This window comes from Typopeltis vanoorti, chromosome 18, assembly GCF_054136105.1.
Source record: "Typopeltis vanoorti isolate ZY-2024b chromosome 18, IOZ_Tvanoo_1.0, whole genome shotgun sequence".
NCBI classification, from domain to species: domain Eukaryota; kingdom Metazoa; phylum Arthropoda; class Arachnida; order Uropygi; family Thelyphonidae; genus Typopeltis; species Typopeltis vanoorti.
The window spans coordinates 94902637-94925137 of NC_143566.1; the positions used below are offsets into that span (position 1 = coordinate 94902637).

The following is a 22501-nucleotide window of genomic DNA, read 5'->3' on the forward strand; positions in this document are numbered from 1 at the left end:
AACATTGTTTCACTTTCAGACATATTTGAGTTCTTTCTCCTTGTTTTTGTATATAATATCTTAAACTAAATATCCCAAAAGGCGCAGTATAAATACAAATATTAGGGATACTAAGGGGAGAAATAATTTAAGTATTAGTAAAATTTTTGGTGATATCTCGAGCATAGATAAGCGGAAATTATAAAATAGAATAAAAATCATAAATTGGGACACAACAGTATGAAAGAGAAAATACCTATTACTCTATTATACTTCATACCCCCAAAAATTTCATAGTTTATTTAACACATTTTCAAGTAAGCAATGGCTTATTCTGACATCATCAATACAATACCCCCCCCCTCTCTTTAGCTGTTAATTCGTGAACATAATAATGTTCTATTATTTCAAGCAAATAAGCAGTTAACTTCTACTAGATATATAAAAAGTGTAATTAAATATAGATTGTTGGTGAGTGCTCCATCAGAGCACATCTGATTCATGTCCACACCCAGATGAATCATCTTACCATTATACACTATGGTCAGACTGATCAGTGAGATCACAGATGAGTTAGAAATACATACATTGATTGAAACAAAAAAAGTGAGAACAAATTAAAACACACACACTCACGCAACACGTTTTGTAAAACAAAACAGAATTCACACAATTCTACATTTGTATGCCAAGTGCCACTCTTAATAAAAGATGCTGGTATGCCATACTATAAAAAAGAACTACGAGAATGAAGTGCAGTACTGTGACCAGATCTGAAACAGTCCGGTTAATCTGTTATATGACAATGTGTCTACTCACAAGCAAGTGCACAACCATCACCCTGACCTAGCTCTAGCAGCCTTTTGTTGAAAGGACATCAATTTATGATGTTTCAAAGAACATGATATTATCATGCATTTCAAGAACTTAGGCCTGTTTACTATAAAATGTTCCAGCCTCAAAAGTAGTCAGTAAGCCTCTTTAATTATACAGGCAAAGTGGATACTAGATCCAACATTATTTCAAAGCCAAATGTTTGTAGAAAGTATGAAAGTTGACCTTTTTTTAGCTCATGGCTAACAATCTAACTAGGTGCTATGTATTTTACTACAGTTGAAATTTGTGCTCTGCAGATGCTGCTTAGAAATATTAATAAGTTCAATAAATTATTTCCTTATAGTGTTGTTTATTCTGCAATAACATTATGATTGTCTTCAGCTGGGTGACATAAAAATGCATTGGAATTTACTCTTATAATCTGATTTTACCTTCCTGATCATGCTAGTCACCCTTCTCTCATATGCAAAAAAAAATATTAACTTTTTGGTTTCTTATTAAGAGTGGCACTTGGCATACATTTGTATGCCAAGTGCCACTCTTAATAAAAGGTGCTGGTATGCCATCTGTAAAAAAAAAAAACTACGAGAAAGAAGTACAGTACTGTGACTAGATCTAAAACAGTCCGTTTAATCTGTTATATGACAATGTGCCTACTCACAAGCAAGTGCACAACCATCACCCTGACCTAGCTTCAGCACACTTTGTGCTATTTCCCAAGTTGAAAGGACATCAATTTATGATGTTTCAAAGAACATATTATCATGCATTTCAAGAACTTAGGCCTGTTTACTATAAAATGTTCCAGCCTCAAAAATAGTCAGTAAGCCTCTTTAATTACACAGGCATAGTGGATACTAGATCCAACATTATTTCAAAGCCAAATGTTTGTAGAAAGTATGAAAGTTGACCTGAGAGCTTACGAGAATACAATCCTCGGCATCCCCGAGTTGCCTAGCTTGCACTACTTAAAAGACATGGGCGCTGCCCAAACATCCATATATTCACCTTTTATTAGTGCATTTGATAAAAGGTTTCATTAGCCTGACAACTGTTTCGAACTGGTTGATTCTCTTCAGAGACCAGGTAGAAACCTAAGAGAGCAAAAACTCTTGTTCAGTACTAAGGAAATTGAAATGTATTTTTTGTAAGTCTATTTGAAAGTACATTTGTAAGTACCTAGAAACTATGCAAGTTTTGTAAGTTAACCTGAGAGCTTACAAGAATACAATCCTTTTTTAATTCCTATTGTAATCCTATGTAATTTCACATTGCCGAAATGAAGCCTCATGGCTCTTCCTTTAGTAAAAGCCTCTTTAATGGATGAACAGGTCCTCTTTTTCTGAATGGTTTCAAAAGTAGTACTTTGGGGGGGGGGGGGGTCAATCTTTCTATCTGCACTCTTAACAGGTTCCATCCAATTCTATTTATTTTCCCTGTTACTAACTTTGTTGAATTCATTCTTTCTTCATTTCTTTTATGATCAATTAGGATATATTTTGATGTCTTCTCTCAAACTTCATTTCAGCTGTTATTAATATCTATCTTATTTATTTTTGTTCTTATTTCATTTGCATAAAGTTGTGTTGTATATCAAACTTTAAATCTAGCCAGGTTATGCAGAGAATTTATTACACCTGTAATTTTTAGGTATTCTGCAATTTTCATATTTATGTCCTGTTCATTGTCATATGAATCATACATCCTAAATAGCAAGATTTTGGAACAATTCTTACTTATTTATGGCTATTTTATTCTAGCTGGATCTCTACCTTTAAAAGCCATTGTTTTTAATTTTCCAGATTATCCTTCCAATTTGAGATTAACATTCTAAAATCTACAACTATTTCTTTTAGATTCAAAATAGCTTTCTCAAGCTTAACTTTCTTTAAGATCAGTAATTATCACCTGATCATCTGCAAAAAGGAGTTGTTTAAATTCACATTACAAGATAGTTTAATACACTCAGCTCTTGTTATAGCAAACATTATAACAAAAATAATGCTATGCTAATGCTACAGAAATTTACTCCAGCAAACCATCCAGTAAAACAAACTATTTTTGTGGTACCTAGAAATTTGCTATAGTGAGGAGTTGAGCATACACCTTGATGGTTCTTTCTGTTCCATTTTATTATTATTTCATTAATACTCTAAATGTGAACTTTATAACAAAACAGGAAAACTTTATAACAACCCTGAAAAGGTGTTGTATAAAATACATGAATTTGACCTCTATGATCTGGTGTAACAATAATAAAAAAATAATAAAATTATTTCATTCACAATCTTGAGAGAAATAAACTAAAGAGTTAAGAACAGAGGATATCCTTGATTAGTTTTCTCAAGAATGCAATAGAACTAAATGCACCACAGTATATAAGTTTTCTCCACGTCTTTCCAAAGACTAAGAACACACTAATTTGAATTCATTCACATTACTGAATTCATATTTTGGCTAATTTGAATTCAGTCACATTACTGTTTTTTGCTACTATGTAAAAATAAAAAAAAAAAATAGGAGTGAACAGGTTGATGGCAGAAGCATATTAAAAAAGTATTATAAGGGAGAATGACATTGATATTTTAAATAAAGTGAATTTTGTCAGCAAAATACAGCAGTATTCATCTATGAATCTCCAACTTGCTTTAGATGCATTGAATGATCTAAATCAATTTTTAAATGATTACAGGTCTGATAAAACTTTCAAAGAAATTGTAGAAAGCTCAAAATTTGATGCAGAATCTGTATTTTGTAGTAGTAGACCACTAAGGCGACGTAAAAAGACAACATAATTTGATTACGAACATGAAAATATAGTAGAGCCTGAAATTTCATTTAAAGTAAATTTTTTTTCTCTGCATAATAGATCAAACATTAGAATCTTTGCAGGAAAGATTTACTTTATTAAAATAACATATGAATTCATTTCAGCTTTTGTGTTTGTTAAGTACTTCACGAAATAAAGAGCCAAGAGGCTTCAATTCAGCGACGTAAAAATTATTTAAATTAAGGGGATATTAAATCCCACATTATTTCAAAGCCGAATAAGAAACTCAAAGATAGAAATCTAATCTAAGAGTTTCATGCCGAATATAGAAACTATATATAACGTTCGGCGAGTCAAGCGTAAGCAACACCTGGTAGTGCAATTCCAGGGTAACTCGTTGCAAAGGTGGAGCAAGTCTGATCACTGTTCTTAGTATTTACCCATAATGTAAAACAACAGCTCCTAGGAGATGTATTACTGTTCTACATTATGAGAGAAGGTCACTACCCAGACTGGTTTCGACCTTTTTTTGAGGTCTCATCAGTGAGTAGGTAGACCTGAATAATACTAAGAATAAGTGATTTTTCTTTCTGTTTAAATATTTATTTAACTATTTCTTTACCCTATAATGTTTAATATGTTTCCATTTTATATACTTGTAAGTTACTATTATTTGTTTATTTTATTATTTATTTACTTTATTTTTTTCCAAATTATTTTTGTTGTTTTTGTACCCTTCTTATATGTTTATTGTTTTTTTATACAATTTTTTAATAATTTTTCTAGAAACTCGAAGATTTCTATCTTTGAGTTTCTTATTCGGCTTTGAAATAATGTTGGATTTAATATCCCCTTAATTTAAATAAAGAATATTTATTATCTTGTAAAAAATTACGACAAAAATTAACACACAAGAATTATTCAGACATTGATGCAGACTATTTGTGAAGAAATTTTACACTTCAACCATTTCTTTATAATTTTAAAAACGATATATATCAGATAATTCAGTATATTTATTCAAACGACTTAATCACAGTTTATCCAAGCTCTACATTATTTTGCTTTTTGGATTCTTGTCATTACCGGTATCCGTAGCATCTGAGGAACGGTCCTTTTCTAAACTTAAAATTATTAAAAACTACGTGCACTCCACAATGGTACAAGACAGACTTTCAAATCTTGCCATTATATCAATAGAGTCAGATATTTTGGATCAACTTGATATACATGATATTATTCAAGAATTTTCATTAATGAAAACTAGAAAAGTTCAATTCACTAAGTGATTTTTCTTTCTGTTTAAATATTTATTTACCCAATAATGTTTAATATGTTTCTATTTTATATACTTGTAAATTACTATTATTTGTTTATTTTATTATTCATTAACTTTATTTTTCCAAATTATTTTTGTTGTTTCTGTACCCTTCTTGTATGTTTATTGTTTTTTATACAATCTTTTTTTTTTTTTTTTTTTTTTTATAATTCCCGGTTTTTGTTCAGTAAATGTATAATTAACATATTTAGTATTTCATTTTTACTCACTGATATGTTTTAATAAAGTAATTTTTTATTGGAGGGAGGGGTATAGGGGCGCCAACTAAAGTTTTGCACACAGGCGCCGGAAACTACTGGCACGCCTCTGCACCCTCATAAGCGAGTATATCCTATAATGCTTGTGATGCAACATTTTTGAAGTGAGACATGGTCATTTGAGATTGACTACTAAAGAAAATAGTCACCACTGAGTTCATTTGACAGTTGGTAAAGCTCATTTTAGATCCAATTAGCCCAATAAAGACTTTACAACCAAATTCGAGGCTAACTGCCAAACCTCCAACTAATCACATACAATGTAAACAGACAACGTCCTTATACCAACAATGGCCTGCATGGGTTTCAAACCCAGTATAACCATCCAAAAACTGCCTCAAACCAGAATACCAAAGAAAAGACATGGATTTTGACCTATGGGAGAAATAATGCAATAGTCGCTGAAAGAAAAATTGAAGAAATTTAAAGGTATAATAATATTGTCTTAGACAATGGTCACATCTGGTTGGATTTGAATAAAGATATTTAGTAGCACATCTGTTTTTATTTCAAATAAGAATACACAATCAATTCATAACAGTTATCAAATAATATATAAACTTTAAAAATATATATACAAAAATCTGAAACAATGGAATCCAAATTGATATGTATAAATCATGATAAAACTTTGAATTAGAAAATATAAAACAAACCAAAATCGATATTCTAAAATCCTTCAACTTGAAATCAAACTCGAATCTCCCCCCCCCATATATAATCTGAAGCTAATATCAACATATACACACACAAAAAAAAATCTAATAAGTTGTGGTTTCTATAGAAAGTGCATATATACTACAATTCTCACTATCCAATATAGAAAGAGTACAAGATGTATACTTACCAAGCCTGAACATGTCAAATTTCTCTCATCATGACCATGCAATTTCTTGATGTAGCAATATGCAAATCTATAATATATTGTGGGGTGCTTAAGGGTCAAAGCTGTATAACTGAGAGGAGACCTCCACATAGCCTTTAAAGGAATGTGGAGAACCAACCAGGGCTTCTGACCTACTGCCCAATCCTCACCTTCTCATGGTGCACCCTGAGAAGCACACTTTATATATTGGGAATCTACCAGGATACTGAACAAACGACGATGGGCTGGCAATTTGGAATTTAGCCGACCAAATTGTATTCCTATTGGCTTAAACCAATATACAAAATGATGGTACAACATGACAAGATTTAATACCGGCTGGTGCATCGTCAGGTTAAACAAAGCTCCCGTTGTTTTTGCCAGGGAACCAGGTCAAACAACAAAAAGTCAGCTACTGGAACAAATCTGAAAGCACACCCCAACTCAACATCACCAGAGTTAAAGATCGGAACTATCAGCATAAGAAGCCTGAATGGCAAAGAAATGGAGCTAGCTGAGGAATTAGATAAGTACCAGATCGATATAGTAGAGGTGACTGAAACAAAAAAGACAAAAACTGGTGAGATCTTTCTGAGCAATAAATACAAAATGTTATATTCAGGCAATGACAATCAAGGAAAAGAAGGAGTAGTCATAGTATTCAACATTAAATACGGGGCTAATCTTCTTGTATGTCAGGCAGTCTCAAGTAGAGTGATGTGGGCAAATATCAGAATGGGGAACTGGACAATTAGACTTATTTGTGCCTATGGTCCCACAGAAGGTCCTACTAAGGTAGAAGTGGAGGAATTTTTTGATGCTTTAGAAAAAGCAACTGACACAATGAAAAATGAAAAGTTGGTCCTTGTTGGGGATCTGAATAGCATAGTAGAAAATGATTGTCAGACATACAAAAATATTTGGGAAAAATTTGGAGAAAAGAGCAAAGCTAACAATAATGGCATATACCTGCTGGATTTCTACTCAGGACATGGACTGGTTATTACTAACACAATGTTCCAACATAAAAATGTGCAAAAATTCACATGGCAAGGAATAAGAAAGGTCTCATTGACTATGTTATTGTTCATAGTGATGTTTTCTCCTTAGTGCAGGACACCAGAGTATACAGAGAATTTGAAATTGAAAATGATCACTATTTAGTCTTAAGAAGGATAAAATTCAATTTCATATTGAAAAGACTTTAATTCGAACTTGAAGAAAGTTTTAAAGGGAATAAAAGTTGAGTAGCTCTCAGATGTGAACTGTAGACTAAAATACACAAAGTTTATTGAAGAAAAAATGAAACAGTTTGAGAAGAAGAACCAAACCTTGGAGATTCAGTGGCAAACCTTGAAGAAAAACCTGATCGATTCAGCCAGAGAGGCATGTAGCGAGATTGCCTGCAAGGATAGAAAAATCAGAACTCCATGGTGGACACAGGAAGTTAAATGAGGTAGTTAAGGAAAAGAAGAAAGCATATCAAAAGTTCCTGGCAAATAAGTCAGCTTGTGCTCTCGGAGAATACAGAGACAAATGTAAGAAAGCTAAACACTGTGTAAAACTAGCTAAACAAAAGTCATGGAAGGACTTTGGCAAGAACACAGAAAATAAATATCAAGAAAGTGGTAAGATATTTTGGAGGTTGTGGAAGAAGCTTAGAAATGGAGGAAGGAGTACTGTAAAAGGAGTTGGAGATGATAAAGGTAACATGAAAACTGGAAAAAGATATCCTTGAAGTATGGAGTAATTACTTCGAAAAATTGATAAATGAAACAAGCAATGATAGCACAGTGGTAAAAGAAACACTCAACAGGCAATACAGTCAGGAATACATATCCATACCTGAAGTAGAAAATGCCATCAAAGGCTTGAAATGTGGAAAGGCAGCAGGAGTAGATGATATTTGACCAGAAATGCAGAAGTATGGTGGTATAAAAGTCTTACAGTGGCTGCACTGCATAGTTCAGAAGTCTTTTTCAGAGGAAAACGAATCCCGATGATTGGAGTAGAGCTCTAATAGTAATATAAGAAGGGAAATAAAACTGAATGTGAGAATTACAGAGGTATATCCCTAATGAGCGTTCCAGGCAAGATTTATGCCAGTACACTTGAGAAACTGGTTGAGAAAAATTGTGGAAGAAAAGCTTGGTGAAGAACAAGCTGGATTCAGGCCAAATAGAGGGTGTCAGGATCAGATCTTCACTTTACAACAAATAGTCGACAAAGCATTGGAATATAACAAAGATCTATATTTAAGTTTTGTCAATCTAGAAAAGGCATATGACAAGGTGCCAAGAGAGAAGCTATTCAGTATGCTACAGTTATATGGTGTTGTCAATTGAGCATTATATCAAGCAATACTTAGTCTTTATTTGAGTTGCAAGTCAGCAGTTAGAATTGAAGTATAGGAAGTTGGTTTAATGTTAAATCTGGTGTCAGACAAGGATGTACATTATTCCCTCTATTATTCATTATGAAGGAAAGTCGTATTAAACATGATATCAGAATTGCAGATGTTAATATATGTTCTTTGCTTTATGCGGACGATGTTATACTTCTAAATAAATCCGCTACAAGTCTGCAAGATTCTCTGACTAAATTGAATAGCTGTTGTAATAGATATGGTATGAAGGTCAGCAATAAAAAGACGAAGACAATGAAAATAGGCAGAATCATTGAAAATGTCAACTGTGTTGTGAATGGAGAACTTGTGGAACAAGTAAAACATTTCAGCTACTTAGGCACGATTTTTACCGAAGATGGTAAATTAAATTTGGAAATAGACAACAGAATCAACAAAGCTGGTATGGTGGGAAGTCAAGTGAATAAATTCATATGGAATAAGAGAGAAATTAGTCAGAACACTAAATTAGCTGTATACAAGACAGTGTTTAAACCAGTTTTAACTTATGGATCTGAGCACTGGGTCAGAAGTAAAACACTTGACCAAAGACTAGAGACTGCAGATATGAGGGTCATGAGAAAGATTAGAGGCGTGGAACCGATGGTATCAATGGCAATACCATATTAAAAACGAGGATATTAGGAAAGAACTTGGAATTGTCAGCATCCATTAATGTGTTAGCATAGGTAATCTCAGGTAATATGGTCACTTAAAAGAATGGGTGAGGAAAGATTAGCAAAACAAGTATTCTCTGCCAGGTTGGCTGGAAAACGACCCTGAAGAAGACTAAGGTTTTGGAGAATTGATACAGTACAAAGTGCCTTAGATGATAGAAATATAAGATCTGATAATGTTGGAGTCTTGACAAGTAACAGACTGATTTGGAGGAAAATTGTAGATAGGAAGTTAGTAATGATGTAAATTTTTCATGTAGTACTATCATATTCTGTATACCCCTTGAGGGTACATGTCAGGAATTTGATGATGATGATGATATATTGTGGAGATTTTGGCATGTTTTACATTAAATTAATTTCTATTGTTATGGTATATGGTAGTAGTAATAGTAAGTAGTAATAGTTTTTTTTTTTTTTAACACCTTTTGTGAATGTAATTCTCATTCATGAAAGGTTGTAAACCAATAGTACATTGGTATTGTGAGTGGGCTAGGTTTTTTTTTCATCATCATCATCAAATTCCTGCCATGTACCCTCAAGGGGTGTACAGGATATGATAGTACTACATGAAAATATTACATCATTATTAATTTCCTATCTACAATTTTCCTCCAAATCAGTCTGTTACTTGTAAAGACTCCAACATTATCAGATCTTATATTTCTATCGTCTAAAGCACTTTGTACAGTATCAATCCACCTATATCTTGGTCTTCCTCTAGGTCGTTTTGCTGCCAACCTGGCAGAGAACACTTGTTTTGCTAATCTTTCCTCGCCCATTCTGTTTAAGTGAGCATACCACCTGAGATTAGTTCTGCTAACAAATTCCTGGATGCTGACAATGTCAAGTTCTTTCCTAATATCCTCGTTTTTAATATGATATTGCCATTGATGCCATCTGTTCACGCCTATAATCTTTCTCAAGACTCTCATATCTGTGGTCTCTAGTCTTTGGTCAAGTGTTTTACTTCTGACCCAGCTCTCAGATCCATAAGTTAAAACTGGTTTGAACACTGTCTTGTATACAGCTAATTTAGTGTTCCGACTAATTTCTCTCTTATTCCATATAAATTTATTCAATTGACTTCCCACCATACCACTTTGCTTATTCTGTTGTCTATTTCTATACTTAATTTACCATCTTCAGTAAAAATCGTGCCTAAAGAGCTGAAATGTTTTACTTGTTCCACAGGTTCTCCATTCACAACACAGTTGACATTTTCAATGATTCTGCCTATTTTCATTGTCTTTGTCTTTTTATTGCTGACCTTCATACTATATCTATTACAACAGCTATTCAATTTAGACAGAGAATCTTGCAGACTTGTAGCAGATTTATTTAGAAGTATAACATCATCTGCATAAAGCAAAGAGCTGACATTAACATCTCCAATTTTGATATCATGTTTAATACCACTTTCCTTCATAATGTGATCCATATAGATAATGAATAACAGAGTGGATAATGTACATCCTTGTCTCACACCAGATTTAACATTAAACCATCTTCCTGTACTTCCTTCAATTCTAACTGCTGACTTACAACTCAAATAAAGACTAAGTATTGCTTGATATAATGCTCCATTGACACCATATAACTGTATTGAATAGCTTCTCTCTTGGCACCTTGTCATATGCCTTTTCCAGATCGACAAAACTTAAATACAGATCTTTGTTATATTCCCATGCTTTCTCGACTATTTGTCGTAAAGTGAAGATCTGATCCTGACAGAATCTATTTGGCCTGAATCCAGCTTGTTTTTCACCAAGCTTTTCTTCCACAATTCTTCTCAACCGTTTCTCAAGTATACTTGCATAGATCTTGCCAGGAACACTCAGTAGGGAAATACCTCTGTAATTCTCACATGCAGTTTTATTTCCCTTTTTATATATGGGTACTATGAGGGCTCTACTCCAGTCATCGGGAATTCGTCCCACTGTCCAGGCTTTCTGAACTATGCAGTGCAGCCACTGTAAGACTCTTATACCACCATAGTTCAGCATTTCTGGTCGAATATCATCTACTCCTGCTGCCTTTCCACATTTCAAGCCTTTGATGGCTTTTTCTACTTCTAGTATGGATATGTATTTCTGACTGCATGCCTGGTCAGTGTTTTTTACCACTGTGCTGTCATCACTGCTTGTTTCATTTAGCAGTTTTTCAAAGTAATTACTCCATACTTCAAGGATATCTTTTTCTCCCATTTTCATATCACCTTTATCATCTCTAATTCCTTTTACAGCACTCTTTCCTCCATTCTTAAGCTTCTTCAACAACCTCCAGAATATTTTGCCACCTTCTTGATATTTATTTTCTATATTCTTGCCAAAGTCCTCCCATGACTTTTTTTTAGCTAGTTTTACACAGTGTTTAGGATTCTTGCATTTGTCTCTATATTCTCTAAGAGCACAAGCTGACTTATTTGACAGGAACTTTTGGTATGCTTTCTTCTTTTCCTTCACTGCCTCTTTAACTTCCTGTGTCCACCAGGGAGTTCTGATTTTTTTATCCTTACAAACAACCTCACCACATGCCTCTCTGGCAGAATCAATCAATCAATGTTTTCTTCAGAGTTTGCCACTGAATCTCCAAGGTTTGATTCCTGTTCTCAAACTCTTTCATTTTTTCTTCAATAATCTTTGTGTATTTTAGCCTACAGTTCACATCTGAGAGCTGCTCAACTTTTATTCGCTTTAAAACTTTCTTACATGTTCTTCTTTTCAATATGAAATTCAATTTTATCCTGCTCAAGACTAAATAGTGATCACTTCCAATTTCAAATCCTCTGTACACTCTGGTGTCCTGCTCCAGGGAGAAAACATCACTATCAACAATAACATAGTCAATGAGACTTTTCTTATTCCTAGCCTCTTCTCTCCATGTGAATTTGTGCACATTTTTATGTTGGAACATGGTGTTAGTAATAACCAGTCCATGTCCTGAGCAGAAATCCAACAGATATTTGCCATTATTATTAGCTTTGCTCTTTTCTTCAAATTTTCCCAAAATATTTTTGTATGTCTCACAATCATTTCCTACTCTGCTATTTAGATCCCCAACAAGGACCAACTTTTCATTTTTCATTGTGTCAGTTGCTTTTTCTAAAGCATCAAAAAATTCCTCCACTTCTACCTTAGTAGAACCTTCTGTGGGACCATAGGCACAAATAAGTCTCATTGTCCAGTTCCCCATTCTCATATTTGCCCACATTACTCTACTTGAGACTGACTGCCATTCAAGAAGATTAGCCTCGTATTTTGTGTTCAATACTATGGCTACTCCTTCTTTTCCTTGATTGTCATTGCCTGAATATAACATTTTGTATTTATTGCTCAGAAAGATCTCACCAGTTTTGGTCTTTTTTGTTTCAGTCACCCCTATTATGTCGATCTGGTACTTATCTAATTCCTCAGCTAGCTCCATTTCTTTGCCATTCAGGCTTCTTACGTTGATAGTACCGATCTTTAACTCTGGTGATGTTGAGTTGGGGTTTATTTTCAGATTTGTTCCAGTAGCTGACTTTTCGCTGTTCACTCTGGTTCCCTGGTGAAAACAACGGGGGCCTTGTTTAACCGGGCGACGCCCCAGCCGGCATGAAATTTTGTCATGTTGTACCATCATTCTATATTTTGGTTTAACCAATAAGAATACAATTTGGTCAGCTAAATCCCAAATTGCCAGCCCATCCTCGTCCGTTCAGTATCCAAGTAGATACCCAACAGGGTGCACCACGAGAAGGTGAGGTTTTTTTTTTTTATTAAATTAATTTTTATAAAATTTTTGTACTTTTATTTATTTTTCACATAGTCCAGAACCTCTGCTCCAGAGACTAAACATGGAACTTTTTCACGCCACCCAATAAGTACGGTAGTCTCACACTAGGTGATGAAATTCAGCTCCTACCTAAAGACAATCAATTATCAATGCCTAAAGTGGGATTCAAACTTGGCCACCAGTACAGTAAAAGCATAGTTGTGTTTATCTCTAATTCCTAATTCGATGGTTGGTAATTATCATGAGACTCGTATTTGTTGCTTACTAGAAAATGAAGTAGCTTAAAAAAAGTTCTGTGTTTGGTGTCCAGGTTTATCTAGATTATCTTCTTACACTGTACTAAATATCCTATAGATTTATAACCTTTCATAGGTTGTCTATAAAATAAAAAATAAAAAAAATAAAAAATAAAAAAATCCTGTCTTGTGGTAATGCCAAATACATACACTACAAATTTTGTAGTTATGCATGTTTTTTCTTAGCTTTATTGCAACTGTGTAGACAGCCTGGTTGGCCAAGTGGTTAGCTTATCCACTCTCCAACCAAGAGACTATGGGTTTGAATCCTGTCAAGGGCATGTATGTTTATGATTGTCCTACTAACCGTTTACCATATGTACTGCTGCACCTGTGTCCTCGTACAGTATGACCTTTGATGTCTTTGCACCATAAAAATCAAATCAAGAAACCTTGTAGCATGTATGCTGAAAGTGTTTATAATTTAATGAGAAGAGTAAGGCTGTAAATGCAACATTTTTCAAGTACTATGTTAATCAGGAGAGCAAGTCAAAAAATTAGCAGCTATAGTTGGGGTATCTGGAAGGTGTGACATTTTAATGTGAAAAGTTACGGACAGAACAATTTCTGTCCGTAACATTTCGAGCTACACAACATTTTTTCAAAATGTTATGATATATTAATAATATATTCTCAAACCTTATATCACTCCTGGTGTCTACTCTTTAAAGTACTGTAAAAATTTATTTCAGCAATGAAATCAAAGATGCAATAAATCTGACCTAAGGGTACAGTACTTTTTAGTAGTATTGTGAAAACAGAGAAGACTTACCTGCATCTTTCAGATAAAACTCGTTCCCAATAAGTACAATCTGCTGCTCCACCAGCCATTGTGCCCAAAAGGTAATCATTAATCTCAATAACCTTTTTCACTGTCTGGGAGCCTAACAAAAAAAATAAAATAAAATAAAAAATAAACATATACAATTTAAATATAAATGCATACCTAATCCATCTTGTTTTCTAGCAAGCAGTCAGCAATTAAACAATAACCAGCTTTGTTGGCCAAGTAAATAATAGTACTTCCCCAAAACCAACAGGCTATGGGTTCATTCCATTGAATGAACATTCAATGTTCATTCTTCTGGATACCATAACAAGAAATTCTAGTGAGAATCAAGTGTAGGATCACCTCATATAACATCACAGCTACTGCAATTAACAGACAGAACAATAAACTCCGGTAAATAATGTTCTCCTTGCAACTGCCATATACCAAAACATATCCATATGATTTGAAGAGTTATGATTCAGCACTGCACCATACCTTTCCAAGGTTAAGACAGAATTCTCAAACCTTATATCACTCCTGGTGTCCAAGCACCACACAATGTAAAACCAAGCACTGATTGGAGTAATGTCCACCTTGCATGCAGCAGCAGCCCAGAAATTATTCCAGTAAAAATCTCTATAGAGTTGTAGATGTACTGAGATCCTGGCTGAAAACATCATAAAACAGGAAGAATGCACAATCATGTTCCTTTCTATCAGTTTAGGTGGTTTTGCCTTGTCTCCTGGATTTCCTTCTGGCATCACATTTCCATCTTTGCTTTTACTACCAATGAACTGAATGTTATGACAGCTTATAATTACATCCTGCTGGAAATCAGGTAACTAAACCACACTCAATTTCTAGTATTATGCAACAAGCATTGTTTGATGGCTTTCGGTATTTATATCTTGTTGCACCATGTGATTAGTTATATTCAGTAACGAAGAAAAGTGAAATGTACAATTCATGAAAGTCTTCATCCAACTACAAAGTATAAATCCTTCAGCTTTTTATTATTCAACTTGAAAACCAATTAAATAAAGCAAAGCATTATATTATAATGAAAAAATGAGATTGCTTCCTCATAAGAACTTAAGAAATGGATTAAAAAAAAAAAAAAAAACATGTAAAATCTCTGTTACATCCATAGCCACCTTACTATTTCTCTCCTAACTTCATAATCCTTTAAGAAGGTAGAGTCGCTATTGGAATCCATCCAATAGTGTCCCAACCCCATTTCTCTCAGACTTCCTCCAGTCACTTTCTTATAGGAGCTCCGTTTCGGTATTATGTTAATTTTTTTTTTTTTGGTATATATTCATGTGTTGGTCCACCAAATTAGTCACTTCAATTCCTTTGCTAGCTATATTCTGATCATGTAAGAACACAAACAGCTAGTCAACATCCATACAGAGTTCAGCTCCAAACACACTGAACCGATTTCTCATCTTCCTTCATTCCACCCACATGCCTTTGTACTTTGGAACAGCTTTTCCCATTCATGTGTTAAGGCTTAAGTGCTGGGAGGGCATCATGTTGGAGTTTTAATGGAATATTTACAGCACTACAAAAAGGATTAAAACTAATTTTAATGCTTCCAATATTTCATCTCAGTCACTGAGACATCTTCAGGGATTACAAATAACTCTTGTCATACACAAAGACAACACAATACTAAATGAAACACATGGGTGACTCTAAAGATCTGTCTAGGTGATGTGCCCTCTATGAGGATTTGTGGATGGGCTAGGATGTAAAGTGGGATCTCTGACAATTATTGTTTTCCAAATTTCGAGAAGTTTTATGCATTCACATATATTTAAATTCTGTTGATTTATGAGTGCCGCTGCAGATTCTAAAAACAGTCTTTTTTTTTAATTTACTATGGTGAAGTATGGTGATTTTCTTCAAGATCCTGTGAGTTGTATTCAATGCATGGTTCGTAAGGACAGATTGACCATAGTTGTGATTGCAGATGTATGATTTGTCTTCTTCTAAACAGATGGTCATTGATCTACCTGTCTGAAGTAAGCCAGCTTGCAGGAACAGGATACTTTATATACTCCAAGCACTGAGAGAGAAGGGAGCTGATCTTTGGCAGAACAGATGAGGGTTACAAGTTTCTGGTGGGGTTTAAAAACTGTGTAGAGGTTGTAATTTTTTAAAGACCTGACTATTTTTTCTGATGTTCCACGAATGCAGGGGATGGTGATGGCATTTCTGAAATCCTTCTGAAGCGATGGCCAAGGAATGGGTGGGGGGGGGGGGAGAAACTGATTATTTTTTTTTATTCTGTAATCACTGTAGCAATTGGAAAGGAAGGTGTTGTGCATGTGGTTGAGTTCGGTTGAAAAAGAGGTTCCACTGGAACAAAGATTATGGGCTCTATTGGTTAGAGTTTTAAGAAATACGGATACATAAAACTTCCCAAAATTTGGGAAACAATAATTGTCAGAGGCCCTACTTTACATCCTGAGTCACACACACACACACACACACACACACACACACACACACACACACACACACACACACACACACACACACACACACAGGGTTCGATTCCATCTGTGACATAAGGAACCTTTAGTCTCTTTCATCGAAAGGTGAGTTAGCTGGTCCCATATGGAGATAGATTTTTTTCACCTGGAAACTCGGTTTTTTTTTTGTCCCCCAGAACAGGCAAACTGGGCCAGGTTACCTGTTCTGGGGAGGAGACACATGCATCTATGAATAGATGCACGTGTTCATCTACAGACATAGGAGTAACTGCCTTATCCCCGTATTACGGCTGGGGTGGGGTCCAAGGATGCTTGGAAGGCCGTGGGCTTAAGTGCCTGTTAGAGCCACTGATGGATGAATAGAATGTGTAGGACAATATATATATAAAAAAATAAATATATAAATAAAATAATTTATGCAAAAATTGGGAAATCCCTATTTCTGTTATGTTATCACATATGCAACACGTGATATTAAATTTCTGTTTTCTTTAATAAAAAAAAATTATTTACAGATAGAGAGAGACATATACCTATTAGTAATCTTAATTTTAGACTACTAATAAGAACTAGTCTTCAAAGGTTTCATATAATCAATTAGAATTACTAATGCAATCTGAGATTTGTTAAGTGCTGTAAAACAGTTTAGCGCCTTCTCTTGGCTAGAGAAACATGGTAAATAAAACACTATCCATCAAGGGAGAGCAAAACGCTACTATGTTTACTGAGAAAAACTGACATTCATATAAATAGAAAAGAACTTCTCTAAAAGACACAGTGGTTTATATTTTTTCCTCTCTTATGTGTTCATTCCTAATTCCAATTGCTGAAATTCATTACACATCTTCTGCTCACTCATTACTTTGCTATCCACGTCAATCACATCTCCTTTTACTTCCTTACAAGCATCAACCAGCTATATATTTTGTCCTACTGGTTTTTATCTCAAATAGTTTCAAATGCATTGCCTCCCTTAATTCATATCTTCCTGTTGAATTTCTAATTTTGCTCGCTGAAATTCTTCTGCTATCATTTGCACATACTCCTCCACAGTCCTACTCTCTTTATCTTCCCTGAAAATATGATATTCCTTGCATTCTATCTTGTGAGAATATTTCCCCTGTGTCAACCAACTAATGCCTATAATCAACAGGGCTCCAGAACTCCCTCGAAGTCCTCCATTCAGTCCTATATTGCAATTTTCTATGCAACTGGGTTCAAGTCCTCTCTTTAATCTCATCCTCTCACCATCTCTTGGTTTTTTCTGTAGCTCTTTTACCATCTCTGGAATACCATTCAGACCAAAAATGGACTGACTTGGTCCATTTCAGGGTAGCAGTTCTTGCAATTTGACCTGCCCATTGCCATTTGGATCTTATAATCAGACCTCACCCTAGTCTGAATTCTGACCCAAGTATTGCATTTTCTATCTAGGCTGATAATACCAAATAATGATCTTTCCATTTTTCTCTGGGTAATCCTCAACTTGTTGGTCACTTTTTTTTAGTCAAAGTCACTTCCATATGTCATGACAAGACTGTTGAATATTTTTATTTTAAGGCAGGTTGGGATGTCATCTTCGGGTGTTTCATGGTGTTTTCCAAAGGCTATCCAACCAAGTTGAATTCTATATATAATTTCTTCTTCACAACCTCCCTCTACTATAATCTTTTGTCCTAGGTAAATATAAGAGGTTGCTATATCAATTTCCTGGTGTTCCATTTGGACAAGTTTTTTGGCGATGTATTTAGCATACGTTATTTTTGTTTTGTTTATAGCTAATCAATTCATCATTTGTTGAAGTGTTTCTTAAAAGAACAATGCCATCAGCAAATTGTAGGCAATTTCCTATTTATTATGACTTCTCTATTTTTCCAATCCATATTTTTAAAAAATTCCTTCTAGGGCTGCTGTAAATAATCTAGGTGAAATGACATCTCCCTGTCTAACTGCCTTTTTAGAGGAAATTTCATATTTCTTCCTGATTTTATGGATGCAGTTGAATTTTTATATATGTGACTTATTAATATAAGTTTTTTTCTCCCAATTCCTTGGTTTTTAGGGCTTCTAAAATAGCTAATGTTGATACTGAATCAAATGCCTTTTCAAAAATCAATAAATGCAAGACCTAAGGTATCTTGATATTCGTTTGTCTTATTACATGTATATAATGAATACTTCTACAGTGTTTTTCTTTGAATCTTTGGCAAAAATCTAGTTTGTTTTGTATTCAGTTGATAATTATTCCTGGGGGAGACCTGACTCCTACCAGGCGTGTCCCTTGGGTGATGGATGAGGGAAACCCCAACGGGTTGCTCCGAATAAAGAATAAGGAGTTGTGGACCAAAGGATGCAGCAGAAGAGTGACAAGCCAGCTGCATTATTCTGCCATTCAACCCTATGAATCAGGGGTCTCCACTGTGTCATGAGAATATTACTGCGCCCGAGGAAACCGACACAACTGATCCTAGATCACAGGGAGCAGCTGAGAAGTTTAGTATGTGGTCAGCCAATAGAGTTTCATATCTCTTAACCTTAAATATAAGGACACTGTTAAAACCTGGGAAAATAAATTTGATGGAAAAAGAACTTGCTAGGATTACATGGGACATTGTAGGCTTGGCTGAAACAAAATTTAGGTTTATAACTCCTCCTGTCCCATTGGACAGGAGAAGGAGTTATAAACCTAAATTTTGGAAAACTATTCTACTCGGGCAGAGAGGACAATATACATAGAGAAGGAGTCGCCATTTTAGTGAACAATAGGCTACAAAATGCAGTCGTGGCCACAGAACCACATGGCCCAAGAATGATCACTATTAGATTAAAAGGTAAAGAAAAAAAAATCTTCACTTTACAATAATTCAAATCTACGCCCCTGACCAGTCACATGAAGATGAAGAAATCGATACCTTCTATGATAAGTTGCAAGATCTAATAGACAAGACCAATAAGAAAGATATATTAATAGTGATGGGTGATTTTAATGCCAAAATTGGAAAGTTTACCCCAGGCATGGAGGATGTGACGGGCAGGTTCGGAGTTGATAACAGAAATGAAAGAGGAGAAAGAATATTAGAATTTTGTAAAGCAAATAATCAATTTATCTGTAATACCCTTTTTTTCCATAGACCTTCCCACATATATACATGGACCTCACCAGATGGTACAATAAAGAACTGTATTGATTACATTCTAATCAAACGCAATTGAAATCATCAGCGCAGAATGTTAGAACTTTAAAAACTCCGGACTTCGACACTGACCATGAACTGCTTGCAGCAAAACTAAAAAAACTAAAATTCAAGTATCGTAAATCACGAGCTCCTATCAACAAAGTGAACCTGTCAAAACTGAGAGAGAAATCTATTCAAGATAACTATCAGACACTGATAGGAAATGAGTTTAGAAAATTTTCTTATGACAATATAGAAAATACATGGAATCAAGGTAAAAAAATTGTTATAAGTACTGCAAGAAACATACTTGATACAACATCAAGACCAAATCATGAATGGATAATCCCTGAAATTCTAAATACTTTAGAAGAAAAAAGAACAGCAAAGCATATATTAAATATAAAAAATACAGAAGAAAATAAACAACATTATAAGAATCTTAAAAACAAAATTGATAAAATGTGCACATCTGCCAAAAATAACTGGTTAGAGGAAAAAGCAAAACTGTGCGAAGAAGCTAATAAAAGAAATGATAATAAAACGGTATACAAAATTATCAAAGAATTAACTAAGATCTATAAAGATAAACCATTAACAATGAAAGATAAAAACAATCTAGAAACTGGGTCAATACAAAATATTAAAATAATTTGGAAGGACTACTATCAAACATTATTTCAAAAAGAACTGGAGGAGGAAAGTATAACAGAAAAGATGATATATGAAAAAGGACCACCCGTAACTCCAGCAGAAATTATAAATGCAATAAACCAAACGAAACTTTCAAAAGCTACAGGTAAAGATGAAATATCTATAGAACTATGGAAATATGTTGGCAAAGAAGCTATTAATTTCCTAATGAATTTATTTAATCAAATTCTTTATACTTGAGTAATCCCAAATGACTGGAAAACAGGAATTATTATACAATTCACAAAAAAGGAGACAAAAGAATATGTGAAAAGTATAGACCATAACACTCTTAAGTCATAATTATAAACTATTCATTTGAATTATACAAAAGAGAACACAGGTACTTACAGAAAAAAATCACAGAGGAAAACCAAGCAGAATTCAGGCCACATAGATCCACCATAGACCATATCTTCACCATTAATAATATAACAGAAAAATATTGGGAATACAACCTGCACATATACTGTTGTTTTATAGATTTTAAGCAAGCCTTTGATTCAGTTAATAGAAACAAATTGATCACTATCCTGAAAAACATAAAAATGGATTCAGATATTTTACCATTTATTACAAATTATTATGGAGACACCCAAGCTTTTGTTAAAATGAACAGCATTAAAACCGAAGATTTCAGAGTCAAGAAAGGTGTAATGCAGGGATGTCCCCTCTCACCTCAACTCTTTATCATCTTCTTAGAAGAAGTCTGTAAAACCATAATTGATGAACCAGGTGTAAAAATCAATGGTACCAGCATTAATCACATCAAATATGCAGATGATATCATTATTTTAGCAGATTCTAAACTACAGCTAGAAAAAACTATTAATATTTTAAATGACTGTTGTAAAACTTATGGTATGAAAATAAATCATCATAAAACAAAAATAATGAAGATAGGTAGAGAAGAAGAAAATATTTCTATAAATCTCGAAAATCATCTGCTGGAACAAGTTAATAAATATGTTTATCTTGGCAATCTTATATCCAGTAACCTCAACAATATGGAAACAACAAAACACAGGCTAAACCTAGGTTGGACCATCATGAATAAACTAAACAAAATATGGAAAAATAAAAAAATCCCAACGAGTCTAAAATTATATAAAACAATTATTATCCCAACAGCTACTTATGCTTCAGAAGCTTGGAGATTAACTCAACAACTTACTAACACTCAACAATCAAGAAACTTCAAGCATTTGAAATGAAATGCCTCAGAAAAATAAATAACACCCACTGGATGGAACACAAGACTAATGATCAAGTCAGAACAGATTTAAACTTTCCGGATAATACAATAGACACAATCATTAAGCATCAACTGAGATGGTTTGGTCATATTCAGAGAATGGCCCCTAATAGACTTCCATATTTAGCTCTGAATGGATATATAGGAAGAAAAAGACCTAGAGGCAGACCAAGAAGTACTTGGATAAAGTTGCTGAAAGAACATTCCCATCTACCCAGCTATACAGTCGTAAGATGGCTAAAGATCGCGATAAGTGGAGAACCTTTTTTCTTAGTGGACTCAACCCATTATCAAGTGGATGAGATGAGATGATAATTATTTTTGTAAAAATTCTGTATATTGTTGAAAGGAGACTGATATGGCAGTCATTTTTAATATCTTCTCTGTCTTCCTTTTTAGAAACTATAATAAGGATCAGGGCTGCCGAGAGGGGGTGACATCTGAGACTTTTGTCACAGGCCCGGCATCGAAAAGGGCCCGACTGTTGGGCCCAGACATGTCACATAACTGTGTTTATAATGCATGGTTTTAATTCTCATAATAATACAACAATGATAAAGGATAATGGCATATCGAGAATGATCCTGTGTTTTGTTTTCGACAGACGGTTACGCTCTTTAGCTTGCCGTGAGTGTCTGGAAGACACCGATTCTCTTGGCGCAGATCGCTGTAGTTATAGTGGGTGATAACGTCAATAGGTGTTCGTGCAAGGTTGTTGCAGTCGGCTGTGCTAGTGCTAGCTTTTAATTAATAAATAAACAAACTTTCAGCAATAGAGAGCTTCTGTAGATCATCAATGCTCCAGGAAGGATTAAAATGCTTAGCTTTGCTATCAATAGAACATGACCTGGCAATGAAAATTGATTGACGAGGTGATTAAAGATTTCGCTAACCATAAAGTGA

General features: G+C 34.3%; 1 protein-coding gene across 1 annotated transcript in view; it reads right to left on the reverse strand.

Annotated features, from left to right (window-relative positions):
- The window catches only part of Prosbeta5 (Proteasome beta5 subunit), a 79001-nt gene that overhangs the window by 38549 nt on the left and 17951 nt on the right, over positions 1-22501 (reverse strand). The window contains exon 3 of the mRNA XM_090408169.1: positions 13974-14085. Coding sequence (XP_090264295.1) covers positions 13974-14085 — 112 coding nt within the window. The remainder of the gene's footprint in view (positions 1-13973; positions 14086-22501) is intronic.